Source organism: Gobio gobio (genome assembly GCF_949357685.1).
Source record: "Gobio gobio genome assembly, chromosome: 12".
Lineage (NCBI taxonomy): Eukaryota > Metazoa > Chordata > Actinopteri > Cypriniformes > Gobionidae > Gobio > Gobio gobio.
This window is the reverse complement of record NC_137105.1, coordinates 33,885,836-33,909,878: the sequence shown is the minus strand read 5'-3', so window position 1 is coordinate 33,909,878 and position 24,043 is coordinate 33,885,836. Positions and strand designations below refer to the sequence as shown.

The 24,043-nt window shown below is 36.9% G+C and overlaps 2 protein-coding genes across 2 annotated transcripts; one reads left to right on the top strand and one right to left on the bottom strand.

Moving 5' to 3' along the window:
• Positions 1-905: 905 nt before the first annotated feature.
• clmnb (calmin b) lies at positions 906-11,955 on the bottom strand (the record flags this gene model as incomplete). Its single annotated transcript, XM_079832188.1, has 10 exons — positions 906-1,035; positions 1,486-2,531; positions 5,286-5,368; positions 6,042-6,235; positions 7,076-7,296; positions 7,406-7,498; positions 8,869-8,952; positions 9,049-9,144; positions 11,389-11,450; positions 11,886-11,955. The coding sequence occupies 10 exons, from the start codon at positions 11,953-11,955 to the stop codon at positions 906-908; spliced, it is 2,079 nt and encodes a 692-aa protein (XP_079688314.1).
• A 6,413-nt stretch (positions 11,956-18,368) lies between these two features.
• glrx5 (glutaredoxin 5 homolog) lies at positions 18,369-22,512 on the top strand. Its single transcript, XM_079832140.1, has 2 exons — positions 18,369-19,548; positions 22,015-22,512. Exons 1-2 carry the CDS (start codon positions 19,254-19,256, stop codon positions 22,182-22,184), a joined length of 465 nt encoding a protein of 154 aa, XP_079688266.1. The 5' UTR covers positions 18,369-19,253; the 3' UTR covers positions 22,185-22,512.
• The last annotated feature ends 1,531 nt before the right edge of the window (positions 22,513-24,043 follow it).

Below are 24,043 nucleotides of genomic sequence, written 5' to 3'. Positions count from 1 at the left end.
TCGCCATCTCAGACTGCCTTCTAAAAATCAGCATCCTTACAAACGCTTTGAATATCATAGAACTGGAGTTTTAAGGAGAAAATACTCAGAAATGGTGTTGACTTATGAATTTGCACATGGTTTGTCTTAAAACATATTAAAAACACAACATCGACATATAAACAACATTAAAAACTTGATTTTCATCACAGGGAGCCTTTAACAAATACAACATTTGATTTGGTAAATTTTTTTACCAACAATGGTAAAAAAACCTATTGACTTTTAGTTAAGGGAAGCAGAGTGATACTAACTTCTGGGCTGGCCTACAAAATTACGTCATCCCTGAAGCATTCTATTTCTAAAAGTCATGCAAAAAGAAATTGACTTTTTGGTAAACGAAACCTTAATAATATCAGTGAACCAAAAAAAAAAAATCCATATAAAATAACCTTTTTCAAAGTTTAAACACTCCTTAAGACCTTTGACATTCTCTCGCAATGTGATACTGAAAATACACTATCTACTGGAAGTCTGTAAAGGCCCCGATATACTTCAAACAAAATCATGGAAAACAAAACCAGGCCAAACTGAAGTTCATTTGGAGTTAATTTTGGGAGTTAAAAACAGTTTGCCAAAGTGAACTTTCTGGAAACTTTCGGGATGTTCGCTAACAGTGTACCGCTGGTCATGTATTTTGAACTACGTTTTACCCCCAATCCAAGAACGAAAAAGAACTTTGCCGTGAGTGTATCGGGGCCTTTACTCTTCAACTGTAAATACGGTATGTGATCTAAACCACTTTATTAGCAGGACAAGTTTTAGCATTGATCCTGAATTAACAGTAAGAAGGAAGGAGATAAACTGAGTTTACGTCACGTCATTGTACTTTGTGCAGCTCTCCTTGTAATTATATAGCTCTATTGCTAGTTTTTACTTAATAGACTGAAGATATCCAGGTGAGGATATATAAGGCAGCAGTAGGCGATCATCCAGAGGAACAGAAGCACATGCAGCTCTTCCACCTCATAACTAGTTCGGCCACAACCCCCATTCCTAGAACACAGAAGAAGGCGGTTATTGGTTAGTTTCAATGCAAACAGGCTCATTGGAAAAAACGTGCCTGCGGCAACATTTCTGCAGAATGATGTTACGCATGTTTCAAATGGAAATGTCAAGTGAGTGCCATTTAAAACATGTTCAGTTTTGTATCATGATTTGTGTTTCATGGGGCGCTCTGAATCTTAAGTGCAATGCATTACCAGGTGAGCTACTGAGCAAGTTTACTTATAAGAAATGCCATATGGAGCTGGTAATGTGATGCAAAAAAATCTGCTGCCATAATCATAATTTGAGTGTTTTTAGTTCCTTAATCCTTAAAATTAAAGTTGGCATTTTACTGCCACTAATGTTAATTTCAGTGAATTGTGTAGTTTTGCAAAAATGTAGGTAGAGGCATGTATTTCCAATGAGCAGGTAATGAAATGTATGTAATATAATTCTAACCTCTGTGTATGTGAAACGGCAGATTCTTCGGTTATTCTATCCAAAACACTTTGATCTAAAAGACTGTTTTGCTCATATGGGTCATTTTCCGATAGACCCTCCTTCACTGCACATAGAAAAAGTTCCTCTCTAATTGTATCATTATTAAGACCATTTTCCTCTTGCACATCATCAACACCATCACTGTGAGTCTGAGTAAATACATCTGAGTGAATACTCTCCTTCATTTTGAATGAACAGTCCAAGTCCAAACATCCATCATCAGATGATCTGGCAGTCTTTTCTGTGTTGTCTATACCAGTTTGATTCATCGGCAGAGAGTCACAGTCCCTTTGGGACACATGGATGTCCTTGACTTGTCCCAGTGTGCTGTTGTCTGTACCTTTGCGGTCACCTGATATCAATACATCCGTGGGTTTTAAATGACTCTGTGTATCATACAAATGACACAATGAGTTTCTTTCACTTGCTTGATATTCAAGGGTACTGACAACATTTGAATCAAACTCGTTTCCCTGTACATCCATAACTGTATTTAATTCAAAGTTGACATTTGACTCTATTACAGCTTCTTTGTGGTCCAGCTCTAAGATGTAGCTGTATGCGTCCTCCTCGTCTGAATCCAGCATTGACATTGCATAAATGGCCTCCTTTGAAACCTCAGAACTGTTCCCATCATCCTCCAGGTTTACCTTTAAGCCTTTTTTCCATGCTAAAGAGTCCCAACACTGCCCCCCAGTGGAGTCTGACAGGGGTTGTCCATTTGACCAGCTGGAACTCTTCATGGTTTGGAAATGTTGAGGTATAGCAGCTAAACCCACAGGATTGTCTGAAGAACAGACAGGAAGTGACTCTGAGCTGAGCTCTTGATCTCCAGTAAGGTAGGTTTGTTCTTCTTGGCAGGTCTCAGAAGGGTTATGAAGGCATCTCAAAGCTTCATCAGAGACATTAGATTGTAACACACAGCTAACCGAATCAATCCAAGGTCTGTCCCATCTTTCAGTGGAGTTTGGTGTGCCTCTAGAGGAATCAGTTGATGCACTGTCCTGTGAATCAGTAAATGCAATGGAATTAGCAATATATCTTTCTCTGATAGAACTGTTTATTTTGTTTGCTTGAGAATAAACATCACAATATAAAATAATGTGTTCCATGGTGGTACATTAGGTTGATTTTGAATGTATTTTACACCTTATAGTAAAAAAAGTAAATACAAAGGTAATTTCCATTGTATCACAACATCTCACAACTGTGGCTTTATATCTTGCAAGTACAATTTTCTCATAACTCTGACTATATTTCTCACATTTGTAACTTTATTTCTTAAAAATGGCTTTATTTATTGACATTTTTACATATAAATGCAACTTTATATATGTATATCTCTTTTAAACGTATACATTATTTACTCTAAGGTGAGCTTCCATACTATAGTTCGTCAACCAAAAAAACTAAAGAAAATTGTAATTTTAAGCCATAATTCTTATCTGACACTTATCTTTTATAATATATATATATATATATATATATATATATATATATATATATATATATATATATATATATATATATATATATATATATATATATATATATATATATTTAAGAAAAAACACAAATAATTTAAAGGTCCCATGGCATGGCATTTTTCTATTATTTTATAATGTTTCCTGAGCTGTACTTATATTGTTAGTATGACTTTTACATCATAAAATGTCATAATTTAGAAATAAAAGGCATTTTTTCTATACTGCTGTTTGCCCTGTGGCTGAATGCCCTGCTTCAAGAGGCGTGTCTGCTGTGAGACTTCAGTAAAAACACCCACTGTTGTGATTGGCTGACATCTTTGCATTTTATATGAGCGGAGGGGGCGTGGTTTATCGAGGCACGAGCAGGCACGAGTCTGCCAGGGAGACGGATGGACCTGAGTTCACTTCACATCAGTTCTCAGCATGTCTGAACTGTTTTAGTTACAGCATATACTTTAGGTTATTAGTCTATTTCTAGTCGGAGGGACTGTCACTCATGTCAGAAAGTTAGTAACTTTAGTAAATTATGGATCAGCGCTGACTGGAGACGCGAACCGTTTAGAACGATTCAGTCCGATTTGGTGAACTGATTCGGTTCACTAAAAAGAACTGGTTCAAAAGAAAGATCGTTCGCGAACCGGACATCACTAATGTATCAGAGACTGAGCTCAGCGATTGCTAACAAAGTTATTTATAGTAACTACTGAGTTATGAGAGCGCTGTCAGTCAGCGCGAGTTTATTGTGTTTGTATCTGAGAGTTCTGAATAAACAGTCACACCGAGTCCGTCTCTTCATCATTATTCTACCAACTTTGTAACACATGCAAAGTACCATTACAGCTGTCGAGATGAACGAGTTAAAAGTAAGTGTTGATAATAGCATTATTTTTTAAATAAAATAAAAGCGTCAGTGACGCGCGTTGAGTACACAGCGCAAACAAAGACACAACAGCAGTAATCGGATGTAATCCAGTTTATTGTGGGGCTAGGCTGGCTAGCCCGGATATGCTCAAGCTTACCCCCCTTCTGCTTAATCTCACGCCGCGTTTGGTGCCTCCGCTGTGGGCCAGATGCAGTACTGTGGGTCGGGGATGTTGAAGGCCGAGCTTCGGCGTGTGTGAGGTTTATCTCTGCTGATGTTGAGCAGAAACTCATGACTGAATGCACATTTTAGAACCGATAGACGCGACGAGGACGTACAAAAACACTGACTCACAAGATATAAAACACGAAAACACCGTTCTGTCTGGAGAGAGAGAAGCCGCATTGTGTGCACGAATAATAAATAATTAGCTACACATCAGAAATCACTGATCACAGATCAGAAGGAACTGAAAAAATACTTCTGTTTTCATTTGTACATCCAAACACTGAGAAACTGCCAGCGTTCACTCGTTCACAAGCAATGATGCAATGATCTCTCGACGAGCGTTTGCATGGGCGTGCCAGATTCTCTGGGCGGAGGAAAGGGAGGAAACCGTGCCTGCTTGGACGTCAAACCAGGAGACTTCAGGATTGGCTAGTCTGGCCTGTCATTTTCTCAAAGGCAGAGAAAGACAGCCACAACTCGGTTTTACACCGATCAACATTTCTATCCACTTGGGGACAATATTCAGGCTAGGGGAACTCATATTAATGTTGAAAAACCTCATAAAATGAAAATTTCATGCCATGGGACCTTTAAATCAGGGGTCTGAACCAACCTACCTAGCCTCTGAAATGCCAGTAGGATCCATTAATAGATTTCCGACATTTTGGAGTTGTATTATGCATGGATACATTATATTATTCATTATACATCACGTGCTGTCATATTTGCCATTGTTTGGCAAATTTTCAAGGGCAAAATCCAGCCATTTCAATAGGAATCCACATGATTGAGAATTAAAAAAAAAAACAATAGTCTGGCTCGTCCCCTTAAGCTTCATTCGTGGATGTAAAACTATCCTGTTACCACCTTCAAGTTTGAATACTCGTGGAGCACCTTTACCATTGTTCGGCTTGTTTTTTTGGAAAAAATCCAGACATTTCAATAGGAATCCACATGATTGACAATTTAACGTGAGGGCGAGATTCCCCCACACAGATTCCGCAATGGGTTCACATTGGTAACATGTGACTACACGTTTAGTCTTCTTGACATATCTAGTCACAATCATTTTACCGTTTATAGATAAGCCGTTCTTAGTTTGCTTTACCGGCGACTATGTATAAATATTAATCTGCTTTTCTACTCAATGATTCATATGAAATATATACACACATCCTCACCTCACCATGGCCTGGGCAACATTCAAGAAACTGGGCTACATAGGTGATGACAGACTGCTCATCTGGCGAATGCACTGCAACATCTAGTGCAAAAAAAAAAAGGGGCGGGGGGGATTGGGGGGGTAGTGGGCAGGTCAAATAACCAAACAAACCTGCTTGCGGTCCAGTTTCCTTTGAAGATGAATCCCACTCAAAAATAAATGTGCTATCCAGTCACAAAACTAAGAAGCAATAACACTTTGCTATACAATTCACAGCCAATATTTACTGCAGACAATAGTTGTGCAGTAAAATTCTGGGCTTGCTCATGTGTTTTTACTACATTCATTTCTGAAGAGTGAAAGCAGGTCATTCAGCAATTAAGCATGTTCCACTAGAAGGCACAAACAATACACAGCTATTCTTCAAGGAAAAGGAAACAGACTGTTTGTGTGTGTGTGTGTGTGTGTGTGTGTGTGTGTGTGTGTGTGTGTGTGTGTGTGTGTGTGTGTGTGTGTGTGTGTGTGTGTGTGTGTGTGTGTCCACAAAGATGGCAATATCTAAATATTGGTCTTAATATTCAAATATTTGGTCCCCATGTGGAAAAAAGCTTATAAATTATACTAAGTGATGCTTTTTGAAAATGTAAAAATGCAGAAAGTTTTCTGTGATGGGTAGGTTTAGGGTTAGGGGATAGAATATACAGTTTGTATAGTATAAAAATAATTATGTCTGTGGAATGTCCCCATAAAACATGAAAGTGTGTGTGTGTGTTACCGTCTGGATCCAGCAGCCGAGGAATCCCCAGCCACTCATATGCTGTTGTGAAGGCAGTCTCCACATTTAGACGGGGCTCAGAGGACAACGCTTTCCTCATGTCCACAAATTCAGGACAGAAGAATTTAACCAGAGCCAGAAAAGCCATTCCACTCCTCCAGCTTTTACCAAAATCGTGTATTTCTACCCCATATCTGAAGGAAAACATTGAAATGGCATTTTATAGCAAGATTGAATAAATAAGGAAAGTTCATCCAATTAATCAATGGCATAGATTAAATATTTTATTAGCTGCATGTTGTTCCAATTTTTTTCTTTTAATTATTTCTTCTGTGTAATTTCATGTTCTTTTCTATGCAATTAAACTTAATGTGGGAAAATGGATACAAAAGCACCATAAAAGTGGTCCAATACTCTATAAAAAGTCTTCTGGTAGTATTGTGTGAGCAACAGACCAAAACTCATGTTATATTTACTGAACAATATAACATCCAGCCTTGACATCCAACTTGGTGTGTTCATAAGAATTCATGAAAGAAGAAGCGACACTTCATTTGGAAACAAATTGTTCTTTTGAATTATATTATATATGTTTTAAATTAATAATTTGAACCGGTTCACAATACCACTTTGATTTGAATGATTTATTTAGGAATCCAACTGATCTGATTCTTAAATTCAACACAATCACTGATAATCCTAAAATTACAGTTCACTAGAGAAGGAGATTATAAGTGAAAACAGAAAGCCACTGCATGGCTTTAAAGGGAATATAGCGAACATATGTCATATCGACCACTTTTATGATGCTTTAGCAGTGCATTTTTTAAAAGTTTGAAAGCGTTGATTTCATGGAAAAGAGCAATCACTACATTCTTCAAACTGTCTTTTTTTGTTTCCACAGAAGAAAGAAGGTTTGAAACTACATGAGGGTGAGTAAATTATGACAAATATACATTTTGGGGGAGATATACCTTCATATTTTCAAATGAGAAACACACATTTGTCTTTATTGTGGTAATTAATTAACTTACTTTGCTGTGCAGTTTTGCACCCAGCTAAGCAGAGTCTTTATAGCTGTACCACGGTACTTGAGATTCTGAGATGACCTTTTGCCTTTTGAGGATGGAGTGCCGAAAATGTCATCTCCAGGTGATACTGGAGAACTACGACCTGAAGAATCACTGCCACAAGGTAATGACAGCAGACTGAAGGTGGAAGGGAATTTCTCTAGGTGTCTTGTGACCTGTTTAATCTTAGAATGGTAAAATAATTTAGCCCACAATTGCTCAGTAGATCAAACACTCACTCACAAGAACAACTGAACTCTTTCATTACCATTACACAATGTTAGTGTGCTTTACCTGATAGTATACAATGATGTTCCAGATTAGCCTGAGAACAACTGAAGGATTGCCATCAGCAATATCATTAGCGTCAATATTCATAAGACTCACCTGTATGGAAATTATATAAATTATTACATTTGAATGTAAATATGCACATGACATGTGGAAGGAAAAATAGATATTGATGGCTGTGTTTTATTAATTAGTTCCCTCATTCTAGTTAAATTGTTGTCACAGTGTACTAATTATTTCCCTTGTTTTATTTTATACAATGTGGCCACAATGGATAGTTCACCCAAAAATTAAAATGTTGTCATAATTTACTCACCCTCAAGTTGTCCCAAACCTGTATGAGTTTCTTTCTTCTGTTGAACACAAAAGATGATATTTTGAGGACCTGACAGTTTACAGTTTTCAGATTGACTTCCATAGAATTTGTTTCCTACTATGGAAGTCAATGGCTACCATGAACTGTTTGATTACCAACATTCTTCAAAATGTCTTTTGTGTTCAACAGAAGAAAGAAACTTATACAGGCTCGAAACAACTAGATGGTAAGTAAAATTTTTGGGTGAACTATCCCTTAAACCTCATCTGCCCTCGCACTTTGTAACAAATAATCCTTCCCACGTGGGTCAAAATGACCCGAAGCCCTAAAATTATACTTTTTTTTTTCTCTTTCTGGGGGGTCCAGCAAGCTTATTTTATTTAATTTTGATAAAAAAAATAAAAAAAAATCAATTTTTTTAATGCAATTTTTTGGGAGATTTTGTGTTACGTTTTATTTTATTTAACTTTAAATTACTAGATTTAATCAATAATAAATAAATAAATAGTAATTTAAGCACACTCTTCACATTCTTTCAACTTAAATTCAAAATAACTCTTTCAAAATAACTCACTTTCATGCATAACCATTTTTATTCAGCTTAAAATATCTTACATTGGGTGTTTTTGCTGAACTCTTGTGGAAAAATAATAATACAACATGATATTTCATGTCTCTTGCCACTAGATGGCCTTATAGCTCTATATAGAGTATGAGCTGTTCCGCTGGGTCCTAAAGTCAGTTTTTCTTCAGAATGCATTCAGATACATGTAGTCATTATACAATAATTTTTGGTAAAGTTTTAGCAATTTTAGTTTGAATTTTGAGAATTTTTAGGTGTACTAAATCATTCCTTGCGTTCCATGCATTCATATGGGGGTCAAATTGACCAACTAGGGAAGGATTTGTTACTTTTTAAAACTCCTCGAATCCAGTAAATCCAGTGCGACAAAAGTCATAGGGTCTTGGACCACTCCGATGAACACTCATTTTTGGGGAGGGATGAGGGTTAACTAAAACGAGGGACCTAATTATTAAATCGTAGGAACAAATTCTTAATTTGTGGCCATGATATCTTTTCCTCCCACCATGTATGTGATGTACAGTGCTTCACACTAAGAAATGGACAACACATTTAATCAAGACTTACATTTCTGTCCTCAAGGAAATTCAAGACCTTCGAAATATTGTTTAGTCTGAAGATGTGATGCTGAAATGGCCTGAATCTATCAAGCTAAAGAAGAAAAATGCTTCTTATGCGTTTAGGAAAGCCACATTTATGTATGACAGATTTATAGTGATATAGTGAGTAAAATATGCAATGACAAACCATATTACAGCCTGACAGTTCCTCTACAAGAGCCATGAGAACCTTTCCATCTTGAATATCAGTGAATAATTTATCCACCTGTAAAGGTGGGTCACACTACAACACAGGGAGACACAAATGAAATATAGCACTTTGTAGATGACAACTGATGACTACTTTTAAATGCACCGTATGTTAATTTACTGGATTGAGGTAATTTAAACCTTTCGCATATACAATCACATCGGTCAGTCTTGATCAGTCTTGGCTGGTCCCTGGAGTGTATGATCACAACGGTGTGATAACAACGGTCAGTGCATCACGTGATCAACTGCTAAATTCAAATGGTTTCACGCGTTGGCTGGCGCTGTGCCAGAGACAGACTCGCTCACCATGTCTGGCTGTCATGTTTTTACCCTTATGCGTTTTTTAATTGTGACAGTAGCAAACCCACAAGAGTGGTTAGGTGTTAATATTCAAAGCTTTATAGTACTACAGTTCAGACTGGGATATGAATGTTTTTATTTTATTTATTTTTTTATTCTTTTAAGTAGCCTAGTCTCTTATGCTAAATATGCTCACTTTTCCTCAGGATTCTTTGATGAATAGAAGGTTCAAAAGAACAGCATTTCTCTGAAATAGAAAGCTTTCAAGAAATCCTAAAAATATTGTACACAACTGTTTTTAACACTGATAATCATAAATGTTTGTTTAGCATCAAATCATCATATGAGAATGATTAGTGAAGGATCATGTGATACTGAAGACTGGAGTAATGATGATAAATTCAGCTTTGATCACAGGAATAAATTACACTTTACTATACTGTATATTCACATAGAAAACAGCTGTTTTACATTATAATATTATTTCACAATATGTCTGTTTTTACTGTACTTTTAATCAAATAAATACAGCCTTGCTGAGCAGAAGAGAGTTCTAATAAAAACAAGAAATGTTGATTTATTTCAAACATTAAACAGAGCTTTTATTTTGGCGAAGATAAAATAAATTTTTTTGCATTCCATTCGACTGTGTAGAAAGAACCTTTTAATTGTCTAAATAAAACTTCCAAAATGTAGGCTACACAACTTATAATTCCAAGGGGACGATATAGCACACAGAAAAAACATTTACTGAGAAACTGGAAGCTATGCTATACTCCGTCCAAAACATGCAGCACGTCAGACAAGATATTCACACTAAACCAGCGCATTCTCAAATCCATCCATTCATAAAAAGGTTACCGGGCAACTGCCGAGTACGTTTTAGCGCTGGTTTTCTCGCACTTTGGACTTTTAACCCTGGCTAGCAAGCGAATAGTGTCCGGCCAATGGCGCCGCGAGCTTGCAGTGCTGTCAGAATCAATCCGTGCATATATTAGGAAACGTAACTTTTTTTAGTTTATTTAGTAATTGTTTAAGGCCATTTCCCGATTTCAATCATCATAAAATAAGATATAGGCTACAGCAATAAGTCATTTCATGTGCTCTCGGGGGCCCCCTGGTGGCCAAGGGGGCCCTAAGCAGCCGCTTAGTTCGCTTATGCCTTGGGCCGGCTCTGATTTAAATACACATAAGTACCAGCAAAATAATACATTCAAAGTTTGTAAAATACATGCTGATGTCTATGGAAGCAGAAATAATAATCCTTTCAATTATCATTAGACAACAAGTTTTATTCATATCAGATAAACATTGTGTAAGTAACTTTAAAGTTTACTCTATTCTTCTCCCAGTTCACCGGCCACTTACTTTCATGTATTTCTAGTGGATTAATTCACGTGCGGTAAATCCAATAGATCCGATTCTCAGAACTGCGGCACAAACTAAAATAGTGGCGCCCTTTGCGCATATAGCTCAACTAACGCGATCGTTATAAACAAAACACATCCACTTGTGGAATATCAGATATTTCATGCTATAGTTAACAAATTAAAATAAATGCTGATCATCAGTCATAGAGCACTATTGTGACTGCTGTGACGTGTCACCATAGAAACAATAAAGTGATACGTTCTAAATAACGGTCCCCTTGAAAAACTCACATTGGAGGGTCAGCCAGAATATTTTAAACGTACGTGTGAAAGGGTTAACGCTGTCAGACGTGTCGCTTAGCAAACTCTTCTATGTGCATTCATGTGTTTTGGAGGAGGGTGGGATCTGCTATTGCTAGCTGCTTCGAAATTGCCTACCCTACCTTTAAGACGTATTCAATACTTCTATTGCAGTAATAGGTCTACTCATGGAAAATATGTACACAAAGGTATAATTTTGAAAACCATATGGGATTGGCCTTGTGTTGCATGTCAAAAGCTGAATGTGTTGATTGGCCTTGCAGTAGAAATAAGACAATTCTCACTCTCTTCAAATGCATATTTATCCACTTGGTAAAAGTTCTCTCTCGGACTGCCTGCTTCTCATCTGTAAACATAGAAATCAAAAGTTTTTCACATGTGTCTAAGAGCATGGGTAAACAACAACAAGGGTTTTGGAGTCAACTTTTAAAGTGCTGTAACTGACATGCTGCCATTTCAGGACATTGTAACTGGTTTAGAGCAGGCGACAACAGGTATAAGCAAGTTCACTTTCATTTAAGAGACATGCACTAAGCGAAATCAATGAGGAAGTTTGTCTAAAAAAAGTTCCACATTCCATTTTTGTGTGTTTAATATATAAAATAATAACAATACAAAATATTTTAAACTGTGCCAGAACTGGATCATGATGTAATGGAGCAAACTTGCTGTTTAAAACATGCTGAATATAGTGATTATCATAAAAAATAGCCACCCAAAAGATGCATTATAAGAACTGTATCTGTGAATTATATATGTACACCATTATGGATTATCCTACCTTGGGCTCTTCGCGCGCACTTCTTGTCTTTACCGACACGTCCATCTCTCTTACTCAATGTTGAGGACATCCTGAACAGGACCAAGAAGATGTTTAAAAGTCACTAACTCTACGCATAGCTGCAGTGACGCTACAAAGGAACATTTGGAGAAGTCAAGTCATTGCGTTTTAGTAGAGTGTTTTTGAGTGTGAAATCTTGCCAGTACACGCCCGTCTCCTCCATACACCTGTGACAGCTCCTGCAAACCCTTTATTGCCTCAAGCCAGTAATTAATACTCATTCATAGTCATAGTTCAGCTTTTATGTGTTGGCATTTCACCTATTCACTTTTAACAAATAAAACTTGTAAATACTTGAATGGATGATTTGTTCATAGTATGATTCAACTATGATTTGGGGGGTTACGTCTTTGTACTTTTTTGCAAAGGGAAATCTTAATCTCATCATCAAAGGACATTATGCACAACACTTTATCAACTAAAAACTGAAAACTTTTATACTTTTTTGCCGTTCATTTGCATGACAACAGCGTTTTAGGGGCCTGGAAACACAAACTTTTGAAAATAGGTTTCAAAGTACAAGTTTTTGAAAACGATAACATTATAGTCTCCATCTACAGAACAAAAATGCGCATTTGTGAAAACGGTGACGTCATGCTCATTCATATTGCGTGTTCAGTCTATAGGGGCGTAGTGTGTCTTTACAAAGTGACCGCAAACTACTGGCCTGGCAGAATAATACAGCATTTTTAGTTGTTTTTTTATGATTTTAGTTGTGCTAACCAATGACAGTGTGTTTTTGTTGCCATTAGTGGCTAAATATCATTGCATGAATACCAAAACATTACTAGTGGCATTTATTTTAGAGAAATATAACACTATGATACACTTCACAGAAATACATTTGTTATGTTTTACATTATAAACATTAACACCATTAAAATAGTTTAAATATAAATGTATTGTCACCATGAAATCAAAATTGACAATTCTTAAAATTGACAATTTAACTCGGATGACGTCACAATAGAAAAGACTATAACAACTTCCAATCCATGCCAACTTTAAGACAATAAGGATTTGGACACTTTGACTACATTTAAGTCCTCTTTTTATGCCCTTCCCTCTGTCTTGTTCACTCAGATGTACGTCATTGCTTACGTCGCATGAGTGCCCAGGCGGAGCCCTTGCAATATGTTTGAATGGAATGCCCTAAGCCCTTGATCACTTGGAATCTGCTATGGAGACATGCCTAATTATCTCAGTATGACTCTTCTAAACTGCTTAGTGATCAAACTTAACTTACAGTTGTAAAATACTATTCCCTCCATCATTTGAACTGTGTAATGTGTGCAACTTGCTGTTGTGACGTCAAAATTGTGTTGCATATGGAACTGCCTAAAGTGCACATGAGTAAACCCAGACTGTCCACTTTTTTATTCCCTTTCTTCGCTAACTTCCTTCCATCTTGTTCACTCGAATGTACGTCATTGCTTACATTGCATGAGTGCCCACTATTGGTGCAATGGGTTGAAATAGAATGCCCTATGTTGTTGCATTGTGGTCATATGAGTAGACTCACTCCCTCTGTCTAAATCGAGGGTCTGTCCAAATAAACGTACCTTGTCCACTTGACGACATTGAACACCCTTCAAAATGGCAGCATGGATTCTCCCAAGGGGAAGTGCTTAGGAAAGTTTTCAAATGTATGTCTAAAAGTGCTAAATGTAGCCTTTCTGATGGTCAGTGAAACTACGGAGGCTATCAAGGGATATGGTGAAAGGGGAAATAATTTGATGTGGAGGAAAAATTGTCAATGCTTTTGTGTTCTCACCAAGCGGCAACCTCCCGTGGTCTCTTGAAACCAACACAGAAGCAGCTTAAACTGCAATTCACCGACTGGCCGCTAGAGACAGGCTCCAAAAGAGAGTCAAATCTGTATCTCCCCCATGTTAAAATGCCCAACTTTACAGCAGAAAAAGATATGTTTACAGCCTGGTACAAAACATGGTTTTGGTCTATATAGCAAATTTTGCCCTTCATGACAACTGTGAGGGGGGTGAATTTTTGTATAAATCATCCATTTAAATTATAGTAAGCCTTAAATTTCTGCATAGTTAAGGGCGTGGCTGCTTGAGTGACAGGGGGATTGCCACTATGGTTGAGCTAGGTGGGCGTGGTTTCAGCAACCAGGCACCTCAGCTCCACCCACGTCCTGCCTCTTTGCCCATTTTCAGTTATCCGGGAGTGACGCGCTGCCAAGATGGCAACGGCCAGCTTTTAGGCTTCAAAAATGCTCTTTGGAAATCTACGGGTGACGTCACGGACACTACGTCCATATTTTTTTACAGTCTATGGTTCTCACGCAAATGTTTTGCATTCTCCTGAGAAACTTTGATCACGCTCACAAAAAAAAAATAAATAAAAAAAATAAATAAAAAAATAAATAAATATATATATATATATATATATATATATATATATATATATATATATATATATATATATATATATATATATATATATATATATATATATATCAGGCATGTGATTGGCCAAGGACAAAAAAGCAGGAAAATATACTGAGAGCCCCCCCCCCCGCCGATCAAAATGGTGGCGGATCAATATGGACAGTAAAGCAGGACCCATAACAACTTATTTGAACAAAAAAATACATTTTATTTTATTGCAAGATGTGCAATGTGCAACTTTTTTTGTACAGTATGAAAAATAACAAATTATTTGGTGGATGCATTTTTACCCAACTTTAACAGCTAAATGTGCAGTTAGCACACTGGTTCTCTAATTTTGCTAAAGCAATTGAGTGAGAAAGTGTTTCCCTCAACTTGGAGAGTCTCCAGCAACCAGCTCCATTTGAACCGATTCTTGACCCCCTGTTCGATAGACTTTAATTCAGGGCTGTTCAGTGCTAGCTTGGCCATGAGTCTGTGTATGCTGGAAATCAAAAATAATGGAAAATTTTCATTAGAATGTAAGAATCCCTATCAGAAAATATATAATTTTTTACATGTTTGACTATGTACTGTATGTCTATCCGCTCTTCAGAAAGGTTGAAAACTAGAGCAGAGGTGCGCGAGCGCAGAATGGAATAACACTTGCTATAGCTTAGAAAGTTAATACTTTCCATGTCTGCTCTGCCATTAAACATATTGGATCCACAGGGTCACTGCGCTCCTCATGTGAACAGACAGGCACAGAAGTGCTGCGCGATTAAACTAAAACACCAAATAGACTTATGTCCCTCACATTAACCCTTAAATGCATACCTCGGGTCGTTAGTATTTTTTAAAGTTAGACATCCACCTTCTTAGTATTCCTCAATCAATCCATTTTAAACAATATAACAAGAAAAAAATAATAGAATTATAATTGAATGCCTGTTTTTTTCACTAGTTTTTTGTCAAAATGTATAGGATCGCTAACGATCCGAGGTGTGTAGGATTGTACATATATTTTTTTTGCACAATGATAAATGAATCTATAATGATGAAATAGGTGTAATTCACCTTTATTCCACAGGGTGGCGATGTCTGATACACAATGATGAAGTGACGTTTCACTCATAGTTACCTCTGACAGAAAACGAAACAATTATAATCTGCAAAACTTGAAATGGCTTAGTGATTTACTGCAGAGAGCAAGTGCTGAACACAATCAAATATTAGTATCGCTGTCTCTGATGATGGATGTGGTCAAGAAGCTGTCAGTGAGCAAAATATTGATTTTGAAGACGTTGAAAACGAGTTGGAGAATAAGCGTGAAATCGCGAATATGAGGCAGATGCTGAATGTACTGATATGATGATGGTATTAAACATCTGCTCAAACTGAACCCTTCCAAGCTCCAAAAGGTAACGAAATACGTTTTATTTTATTCTCCTGTAGCTGTTACTCTAACATCAGGAGTTTTATATATTATCGCGAGTCGCGACAGGTAGAGGTCTCTCCATGTTAAATTTAGATCCGGGTCGCTAACGACCCCAATATGTAAGAATATTTGGCGAAACATGCATTTAAGGGTTAAGCTATGGAATGGCTTCAGATGACTTTGTCACCCAAACTGACGTGAAAAAGCGGGGGGCGCCGAAAAGCGCGCTGTTTGCTATAGCTAGTGCTAGCAAATACAAGTAACGTTAGCTGCTAAGTTAATGTTAAATGCAGCTTAAACATCCTGCCATAGTGGAAAATCAATCAAAATCGATCATCTAATCAATCGACAACAAAGTAAAATTAGTAACTTATAGGTTATATATAGACACAAGCAATAATACATACCCAGATCATCCGATCCGGCGATGTTCTTGTCACGATACAGTCCTTGTTGCGCATCCCGCGATTGTGGTTCCGTCCCGGGTTACATGGTGACGGCTGTGAGATGACGGCCAACCCCCTCACCCCCCCCCCCCCCCCCCCTTTTTTTTTACAGATCTGCATGATTCACGTAGGTCACATTTTCAGGTCGGAAAATCCGGAATTCCGGATTAATCCGGAAAAATCACATCCCTGATATATATATATATATTTTTTGGCATGGGGAAGTGTGTGTGTGTGTGTGTGAGTGGGGGGGGGGGGGGTTGTATTGGTCTTATTGGTTTATTTAAAGGAATGAAATTATTAAAGGCTTAAAATGGATTTAAGGAAATAAAGAAAAATAAATAAGAATTTTAAAAGTTCCAGTTCTATTGTAGTTATGAAGTGAACTATTTGCAAATAATATATATTTTTAAATATGCACACATTCACTCTTATTTTCGTCTGCCTAATATGTAAAAATGCTAATTGTTTCATGTCACGTCAAATTCAGTTTCATACTTGATATAACTGTTGGTCGCTGAACTTTTTTATCATAAAACAGTTGTCAAATATTAAATGTTTAGCTACTTACATCTTATGATGCACTCTTTCATTGCTATAACTAGTGTCGCGTTGGAATTCGCACTAACAGTAAGCCCCGCCTTCTTTGATTTGATTGGCCATCTCACTCATTCTGACGAGCGCTGTTAGACCGCTGAGGCAGACCAACCTAAATATTTAACAATTTACTTTTGTCGTTGTAGCAAAAAAACAGAGCGGTGTGTAATGGAGTACAGCAGAGCAGCATCAAGAATGTTAAATATTGGTGGCGACAATTTGGCCATTTCTTATTATTCGGGGGGACTTGTCCCACTCAATGTCTGTGGTGGTTACGGCCCTGGTTTACATGACACGGTTTTCAACTGAAAACTTTTTATGCATTCTGGGCGCTTCATTAGGCCGTTGACAACAGCGTTTTGGGGGCATGAAAACACAAGATTTTGAAAACGGGTTACAAAGTGCAAGGTTTTAAAAACGATTCCTTTATCATCTCCATGTAAACAACAAAAACATAAATTTGTGAAACGGTGACGTCATGCACATTACATGTTAGAGCATGTGTTTTACATGTTCACAGAGCGTTTCTGTGACATAGCCAACTATTGGCCTGACATTCGTAACCACCTTTTTAGTAACTTGCGCAGATCCGTGTAAATGGGAATCATTTTCACAATGTTGCTGTCTGTTTTTATTACATCGCTGTCGTGTAAACATAACGTAAAATGTCACCCTGAGAACAGTTGGTTCACTGTAAAATAGTTAATCAAAATGTAGTTGGTTCTAAATCACTCCTACAGCCTGGCTGAGCTTGTTGTAGTGGCTCATTTTATAACCCAATGAAGCCGGTGTTCTGTCGATTTGTCATTACCTTGTCAGATTTAGCTACCTCCCATTAAAACAGTAGGTAACACAATTCGACAGCAAAAAATGCTACCTATCAGATTGTGCTACCAGCATCATATTCATGTGATTTGAGGCTTTATTAATATCCAAACCTACCCCTACCCTTAAAACTAAAATATTAAATATCGATGTGCGCATAAAGATATAAACTAATTAACTACTTCTCATGCATGAATTGAAATTATAATTTTCCAGGTTCACCAAAAGCTACATATTTTGCTAAATGGCTGAATTTAGATACCTCAGAAATACTTTATTTATGGTATATAAAATAAAAGAAATACAAAAATATGTGATTTGTGTTTGCCTCAATACACATTTTATTGAACAAAATTGGGATAAACACAATATGGCGTTTATAAAACAAAAATTTACACATTACGGAGATTATGATGAGCAGTGGTAGAATCCGGACGAACCTACAGATTTAGAAAACAGTCTGAATTAGTCAAGATTTTTGCTTTTCCTCCATTCACAACATAACGTTTAATTGTGGCAGTTCAATGTGTCTGAAAGGCGCGCTCCTCCTGACAGACAATATCCAATTGCCACTGATTTACTCTGCCTGTTTTTGGATTGGTAACGGTACAAAACAAACCACTACCGCCGTGGAAACAGGATTTGTTGAAAGAATATCGCACGTATAACTTCAAAGTCTGGAGAAGTCACGCCTTTTCTCCTTTCGTTTGATCTATGCAGCCGCGTTGAGTCTCCAGCCACTGCAGACACAAGAGACAGGGTCGCGAGACTGCACTACTTGACGTGTTCAAAAGAATCTTGACTCTTACTTACAAAACTCTAAGAAAATCCTCGCGGTATACAACGACGCAGCAGATTTCACCAAACAGAGCAACGAACTTACTACAGCTAGCAATAAAATACAGCTTCGTGAGTGAATCACTCGTATCTTTGCACTTAATCGGTTGAATCATTTAAAAAATACAACCAAACAAACGATTCTTTAATCCGTTCGAGCAATGTAGAGTGATCCCCGTTTTACTCATTATAAAATTGACAAAATCAAGTTATAACTAAATTATAGTGTTTTTAAATGCCTGTATGTTTTATGAGTGGAATCACTGCAAATAAACTGAAATTACAGCAATATAGAGGAATCACTGAATCGTTTAAATGGATCTTTTAAACAGTTTGAAAGAACCGATTCGCAGAAATTATTCCGAACATGTACCGGAAGAAAAAAATGTCAGCGTTATTCTTACCGGATGTAAACGCCTCCCCTAGCTTCTTACAACAACAAAAATAGAAGAAATATGCGTTTTTAAATTACTCAGTGACGGTAGGTGTAATGCTACATAGAGTTTTTAAAATATTTTACTAAGCAAAATAGAAACTAGTCAAGAGATAAAAAGCAACTTGTGTAACCGTCATGACTGACGTAGGATTCAACCAATCACAGAGGATAAGAAAAAGACGAGACCCAATAGTTTTTATCCATTGAGTGTTTATACACAAAGAGGCGGAGCTCACCTTTAGTAAGTTACTTCGGCGCGGTTCTGTGGCGTCAGTTAAAGGACGTGACAAACGTGCATAAACCTCTTTAAATCTTCACCAAACCCTCCAGACTTGTGTAATGAACAACATTCTTAGATCGACAGCCCGGTGTCTTCGCTCCGGCGCGTGGCATTACAGAACAGCGCAGAATAATGGAGAGCTGATGTCTGGTTGGGCCCGCCTCATGTGCTCCTCCGCGGGCCAGAAGAACCTGGAGGAGATTGTGAAGAAGGACAAAGTGGTGGTCTTCATGAAAGGCACCCCCGCTCAGCCCATGTGCGGCTTCAGCAACGCCGTCGTTCAGATCCTCAGAATGCACGGGGTCGACAGCTACGCTGCTTATAACGTGTTGGATGATCAGGATATTAGACAAGGTCAGTGGCTGGTCATTGTTGTTTGAAGTTTTTTTTTTTGGAGTTTAAAACCCTAATTCAATTTGATATTGGCTTGGACGACGGTTTTATATGATGTTTGGTTCTTCTTAAACGTGTGAGAGACTAAAAATGTCGTGACACCTTGAGGGAAAACCATTTTAAACTGTCAATTATTATTAATCATAATATCAAGAGACGTTCTGATAATTATGTCTTCGTGTCTCATAATAATGAGAAAAAATTATGAGTATGTACTGAAAATGTTTGAAAAAAAATCTTAGTTATTATGAGAGTTTCTCAGTATTACTACATGGAAGTTTCTCATTATTATTATTAAACACGTTAATACTTAACACGTTAATATTAAACCTTATTATGAGATGTTGAGTTATCGTTACTAAAGTTTCTCATTTGTTTTGAGAAACAAAGGCATTATTACATGGTTTCTCATTATTATGAGATATTGAGTCATTATTATGAGAGAGTTTCTCTTTATAATGTTGATCCATTATTGTGGGTATTAATAAGAAACGTTATTATTAAAAATATATGTATGTATTAAGAAAGTTTCTCATTATTATGTGATGTTTCCTTGTAATGATGACTTGACATCTCACGATAATGAAAAACTAACGTATTATGTGTAGGGATGCACAGATATGAAAGTTTTGGCTGATAACGACATACTACTTTATATTTGAAAACCAATACCTGATATATTAGCCAATACATCTAAATCCAAATGTGTATGTAATTTGAGAGCCTAGTGACAAAAATAAGTCTTCCCATTAAAAGCCATGTCCCATAATTTTATGTAGCCTATCAAACTTGCACTGCACATGTTGCACTTCCTTTTTCTTTTTCTTGTTTTAAGTGATAGCAAACATATTTCAAGCAATTGGAAACCATCATGGCATACAGTGCGCATCTGAAGTCTCTCAGCTGAAGGAAATGATCCATTATTTATCAGCTTTAATCTATTGGCCACATTTACTTATTGGGCCGGTAACAATAACATTAAAAATGAACATATATCAGCTGATATATTGTGCATCCCTAATTATGAGAGAGTTTCTCATTTTATGATAAACCAAGGCATTACTACATTAAAGTTTCTCATTATTATGAGATATTGAGTCATTATTATGAAAAAAAGTTTCAAATTTGTATGTGGTGTTTCCTTGTAATAATGACTTGACATCTCACAATAATGAGAAACGTATTATTATGAAAACGTTTCTCATGAGATAATAATCAGAAACTGTAATGAGAACTATAAACTATAATATAAATTATAATGATAACTTCTCATAATAATGACTCGGCATCTTGTAATAATGAGAAACTGTCGTTATTAGGAGGAAGTTTCTAATTATGTTTTGGTGAATTGTATTTTTTTTACTCCACTTTGGCAGAAACTGGCTTTCATAGTTTTAGTACATACAATGAACTTCAGTGGTTAGTTTGGTCAATACAGCACAAGTAGGTTAACGGCACCAGCAGTCCGGTCAACTCTGATTGCCTTTATCAGTGTAGCACAGCAGGAAGAAAGGGGTGTTAACCTTAGGCTACTGAGGTTCGTTTCCAAGCAGTAAAACCTAGACTGAAATGCTTAAAGGGGTGATGAACTGAGAAATCAACTTTCCCTTGAGCCTTTGATATATAAAAGTTAATCGTGATATAAGAATATCCTGTAAGTTTCAGAGCTGAAAACGTCCTTGTTAGTCAAAGAAAAGCTTTTATTGACACCAGGCCCAGAAATCGATCGATCTCAGAATATGCTGACCACTGACGTAATAGGATGAGAAGCGCCGCCTCAAGCCCGCCCACAGACTCATGGAGCTAAACGGATCGCGCTACCGAACAGCTCACGTGTGTAAGACATTGCGCTTTTTTTCGCTTCATTTCACCGCAGAATCGTTTGTAAACAAGATAGATGTTGAGACTGGATTTGAAGACATATTGAGATTAAAACAAAATGCTGTGCCTTCTATATTGGATCCGACAGGAATGGCGCAACACACTTATGTGAGTAAAACATGTTTTGTTATAAGTGTTAGTATTGCATTGTTACAGATCGTTTGATATCCATTGATTACATACCTTAGCACGCTGTCACAGGCTGGAGAAGGTGTTATTGGTTAATTCGTGATCAGACTCGGACTTGTAACGCCAGTGCTCGCAAAGGCCAAACCAAGCGTTTTTCAGTGAGCCTCAAAACCATGGCAGAAAATAGCCTATTACTTATTTATTATGATGTTTTTGAATGTAAAAACCATGCAAACGTCCTAAGTTGACCTCAGACAACAGTATAAAAAAAAGCCAGTTCATGACACCTTTTTAAGTGGAATTATAAAGAGAATAAGGAAATGCATGTCACGAAAAATGATTTCCAGAGCTGTGCAAGAGTTAAGCACTAAAATATGATGTCTGTTTACTGACATGCGACTTTGTTCCACCTGAAAGGAGTAAAGACGTTCTCCAACTGGCCGACGATTCCACAGGTGTTCTTCAACGGAGAGTTTGTCGGCGGCTGCGATATTCTTCTTCAGATGCATCAGAGCGGCGACCTGGTAGAAGAACTTCAGAAGCTGGGAATCAGATCAGCTCTCCTGGATCAAGAAAAACAGTCCTAGTCAGCGAAGTTGCATCTTTGAGATGGGTGTCCAATTGATGTAAACTTCTTAAAGGTTGACTTGTGAAGTGTGATTGGACCTGCTGAAGTCCAAACGGAAGGATATGATGTCAAACCTCCCAAATCCTGAAAAATCACTGTAAAACACTCAACATAGAATTACCGTATTACACGCGATGATTGCATTTCTTTTGCAGTTATGTTTGTCTTTATTTCAGATACTCTGTTAGACCACTGCATATTTAAAATGTTGTATTTTGAAATATATTATCAAATGTATTTTAGATGTATATGTTTTTTTTTTTGTCAATAAAATAATTTAAAGAGCCCATTGTTTCAAACTAATACTAAAGATTATGAATTCTGTAGATGTAAATATTTAGTCATATAAGATAAATAATTATGTGGGTCAAATGTATCCACTTGGCCTTAATAGTGAGACTTATTTTAAAGTTTTTTTTTTTTTCATCAGTTGTGTGTGATCTAACACGTGAACATGTCCTACTTGAAACTTTGAAGTCTAAAGAGTTTCATCTTGTTGATTGTTTCAATGTTTGTATCATTGACAAAATTTGGAAATTGTTCATCTTTAAGGACGTAAATCGAAAAGTAGGTCTTAAAGGATGGGTCAAATATCTTGATTGTACTACTACCTAAGTACATTCTGTGAGTTAGTGATGATTGTATCTTCACGTGTGTCCACTAGAGGACGCAATAGTCTTTTACAATTTTGTTTTCCTGACTGATTATAGAAAACCAATATTAATGTCATTGAAGACGGATGACTGATAAGATTTTCTATTATAAAAGGTAAAAACTTTTATTACTTCATAACGAAAATTACTTGAATTACTTTGTGGTTTTGAAAAACTCATAATGTTCAAGTTCTTGAATGTTTCAAGGGAAATTACAAATAACATGAATTATCATTGTTTACATTTTAAGTTTGGCTGAATTGAATTCTATACGTGGGGTGAATTCAGCTTGAAGGGGACACTTTTTCCCAGTCATCTCAATTGCAAAATGTGTCCCAATCAATCTGAAATCACCCCAATATATTTTTTTTCTTCATCATAATACCTAGACAGTTGTCACACTAACATTGAGTAAAAAAAAAAAAAAAATGACAGTCATCATAGAGGAGGTGTATTCAAGTCAATTGATTGATGTAGAAATGTCTTAGACACTTTTGAGGGTTACATGGTTTTCTTGATGTTTTTCTTTTTTTTTTAAATGGTAAACTGGCAACAACATCTAGCTGGTTTGCCATGTTCACCATCCTCTCAAAAGCTTTCATTTCCCTGCACCCTTTCGTCTCCCTCTAAGCTGGTTGCTAGGCAACACAAGGGCTGTGCCTGAAATCGCCCCCTATACCTTAAATAGGGCACTATTTGAAGGGACAGCTATTTGTTGTGGGCTGTGTCCAAAATCGCATACTCTCTTGAGTAGATACTTATTTTGAATAAGTAATTACTTTGTGACTTCTAAAAAATGTTTTATATATTCACAAATCTTCTGTCGTGGCCTCATGGGATAATAAAATGTCCATCGTATGCACACTTCAGAATCTCACCAGAGATAGGCCATCCGGGTACTTTTTGGCTATTTTTTATGAGTACTGTGAATTCAGACATACTACTTTTGTCTCATACTGTTTTTTGGATTTCGGATGTAGTCGTGGTGTCCTAAACCATAGTGGACAGTATGGAGTGAACTCATTCAATCCAATAATGCGCCGCAATAACAAGTGTACAACTGATGTATGCTCAACAGCTAGAGAATACCCATAATGCACTGTGAGGGTCGTGCCGAATTAATTCCCACATCTTGCAAGAAGATTGCTCCCGCAGCTTAATCATC

What these genes read in the sequence shown, in the direction of transcription:
- glrx5 (XM_079832140.1), top strand. Translation starts at nt 19,254, where the DNA reads ATGAACAACATTCTTAGATCGACAGCCCGGTGTCTTCGCTCCGGCGCG. An exon ending in TGATCAGGATATTAGACAAG is followed by an intron (nt 19,549 to 22,014) that starts GTCAGTGGCTGG and finishes TCCACCTGAAAG; the next exon opens with GAGTAAAGACGTTCTCCAAC.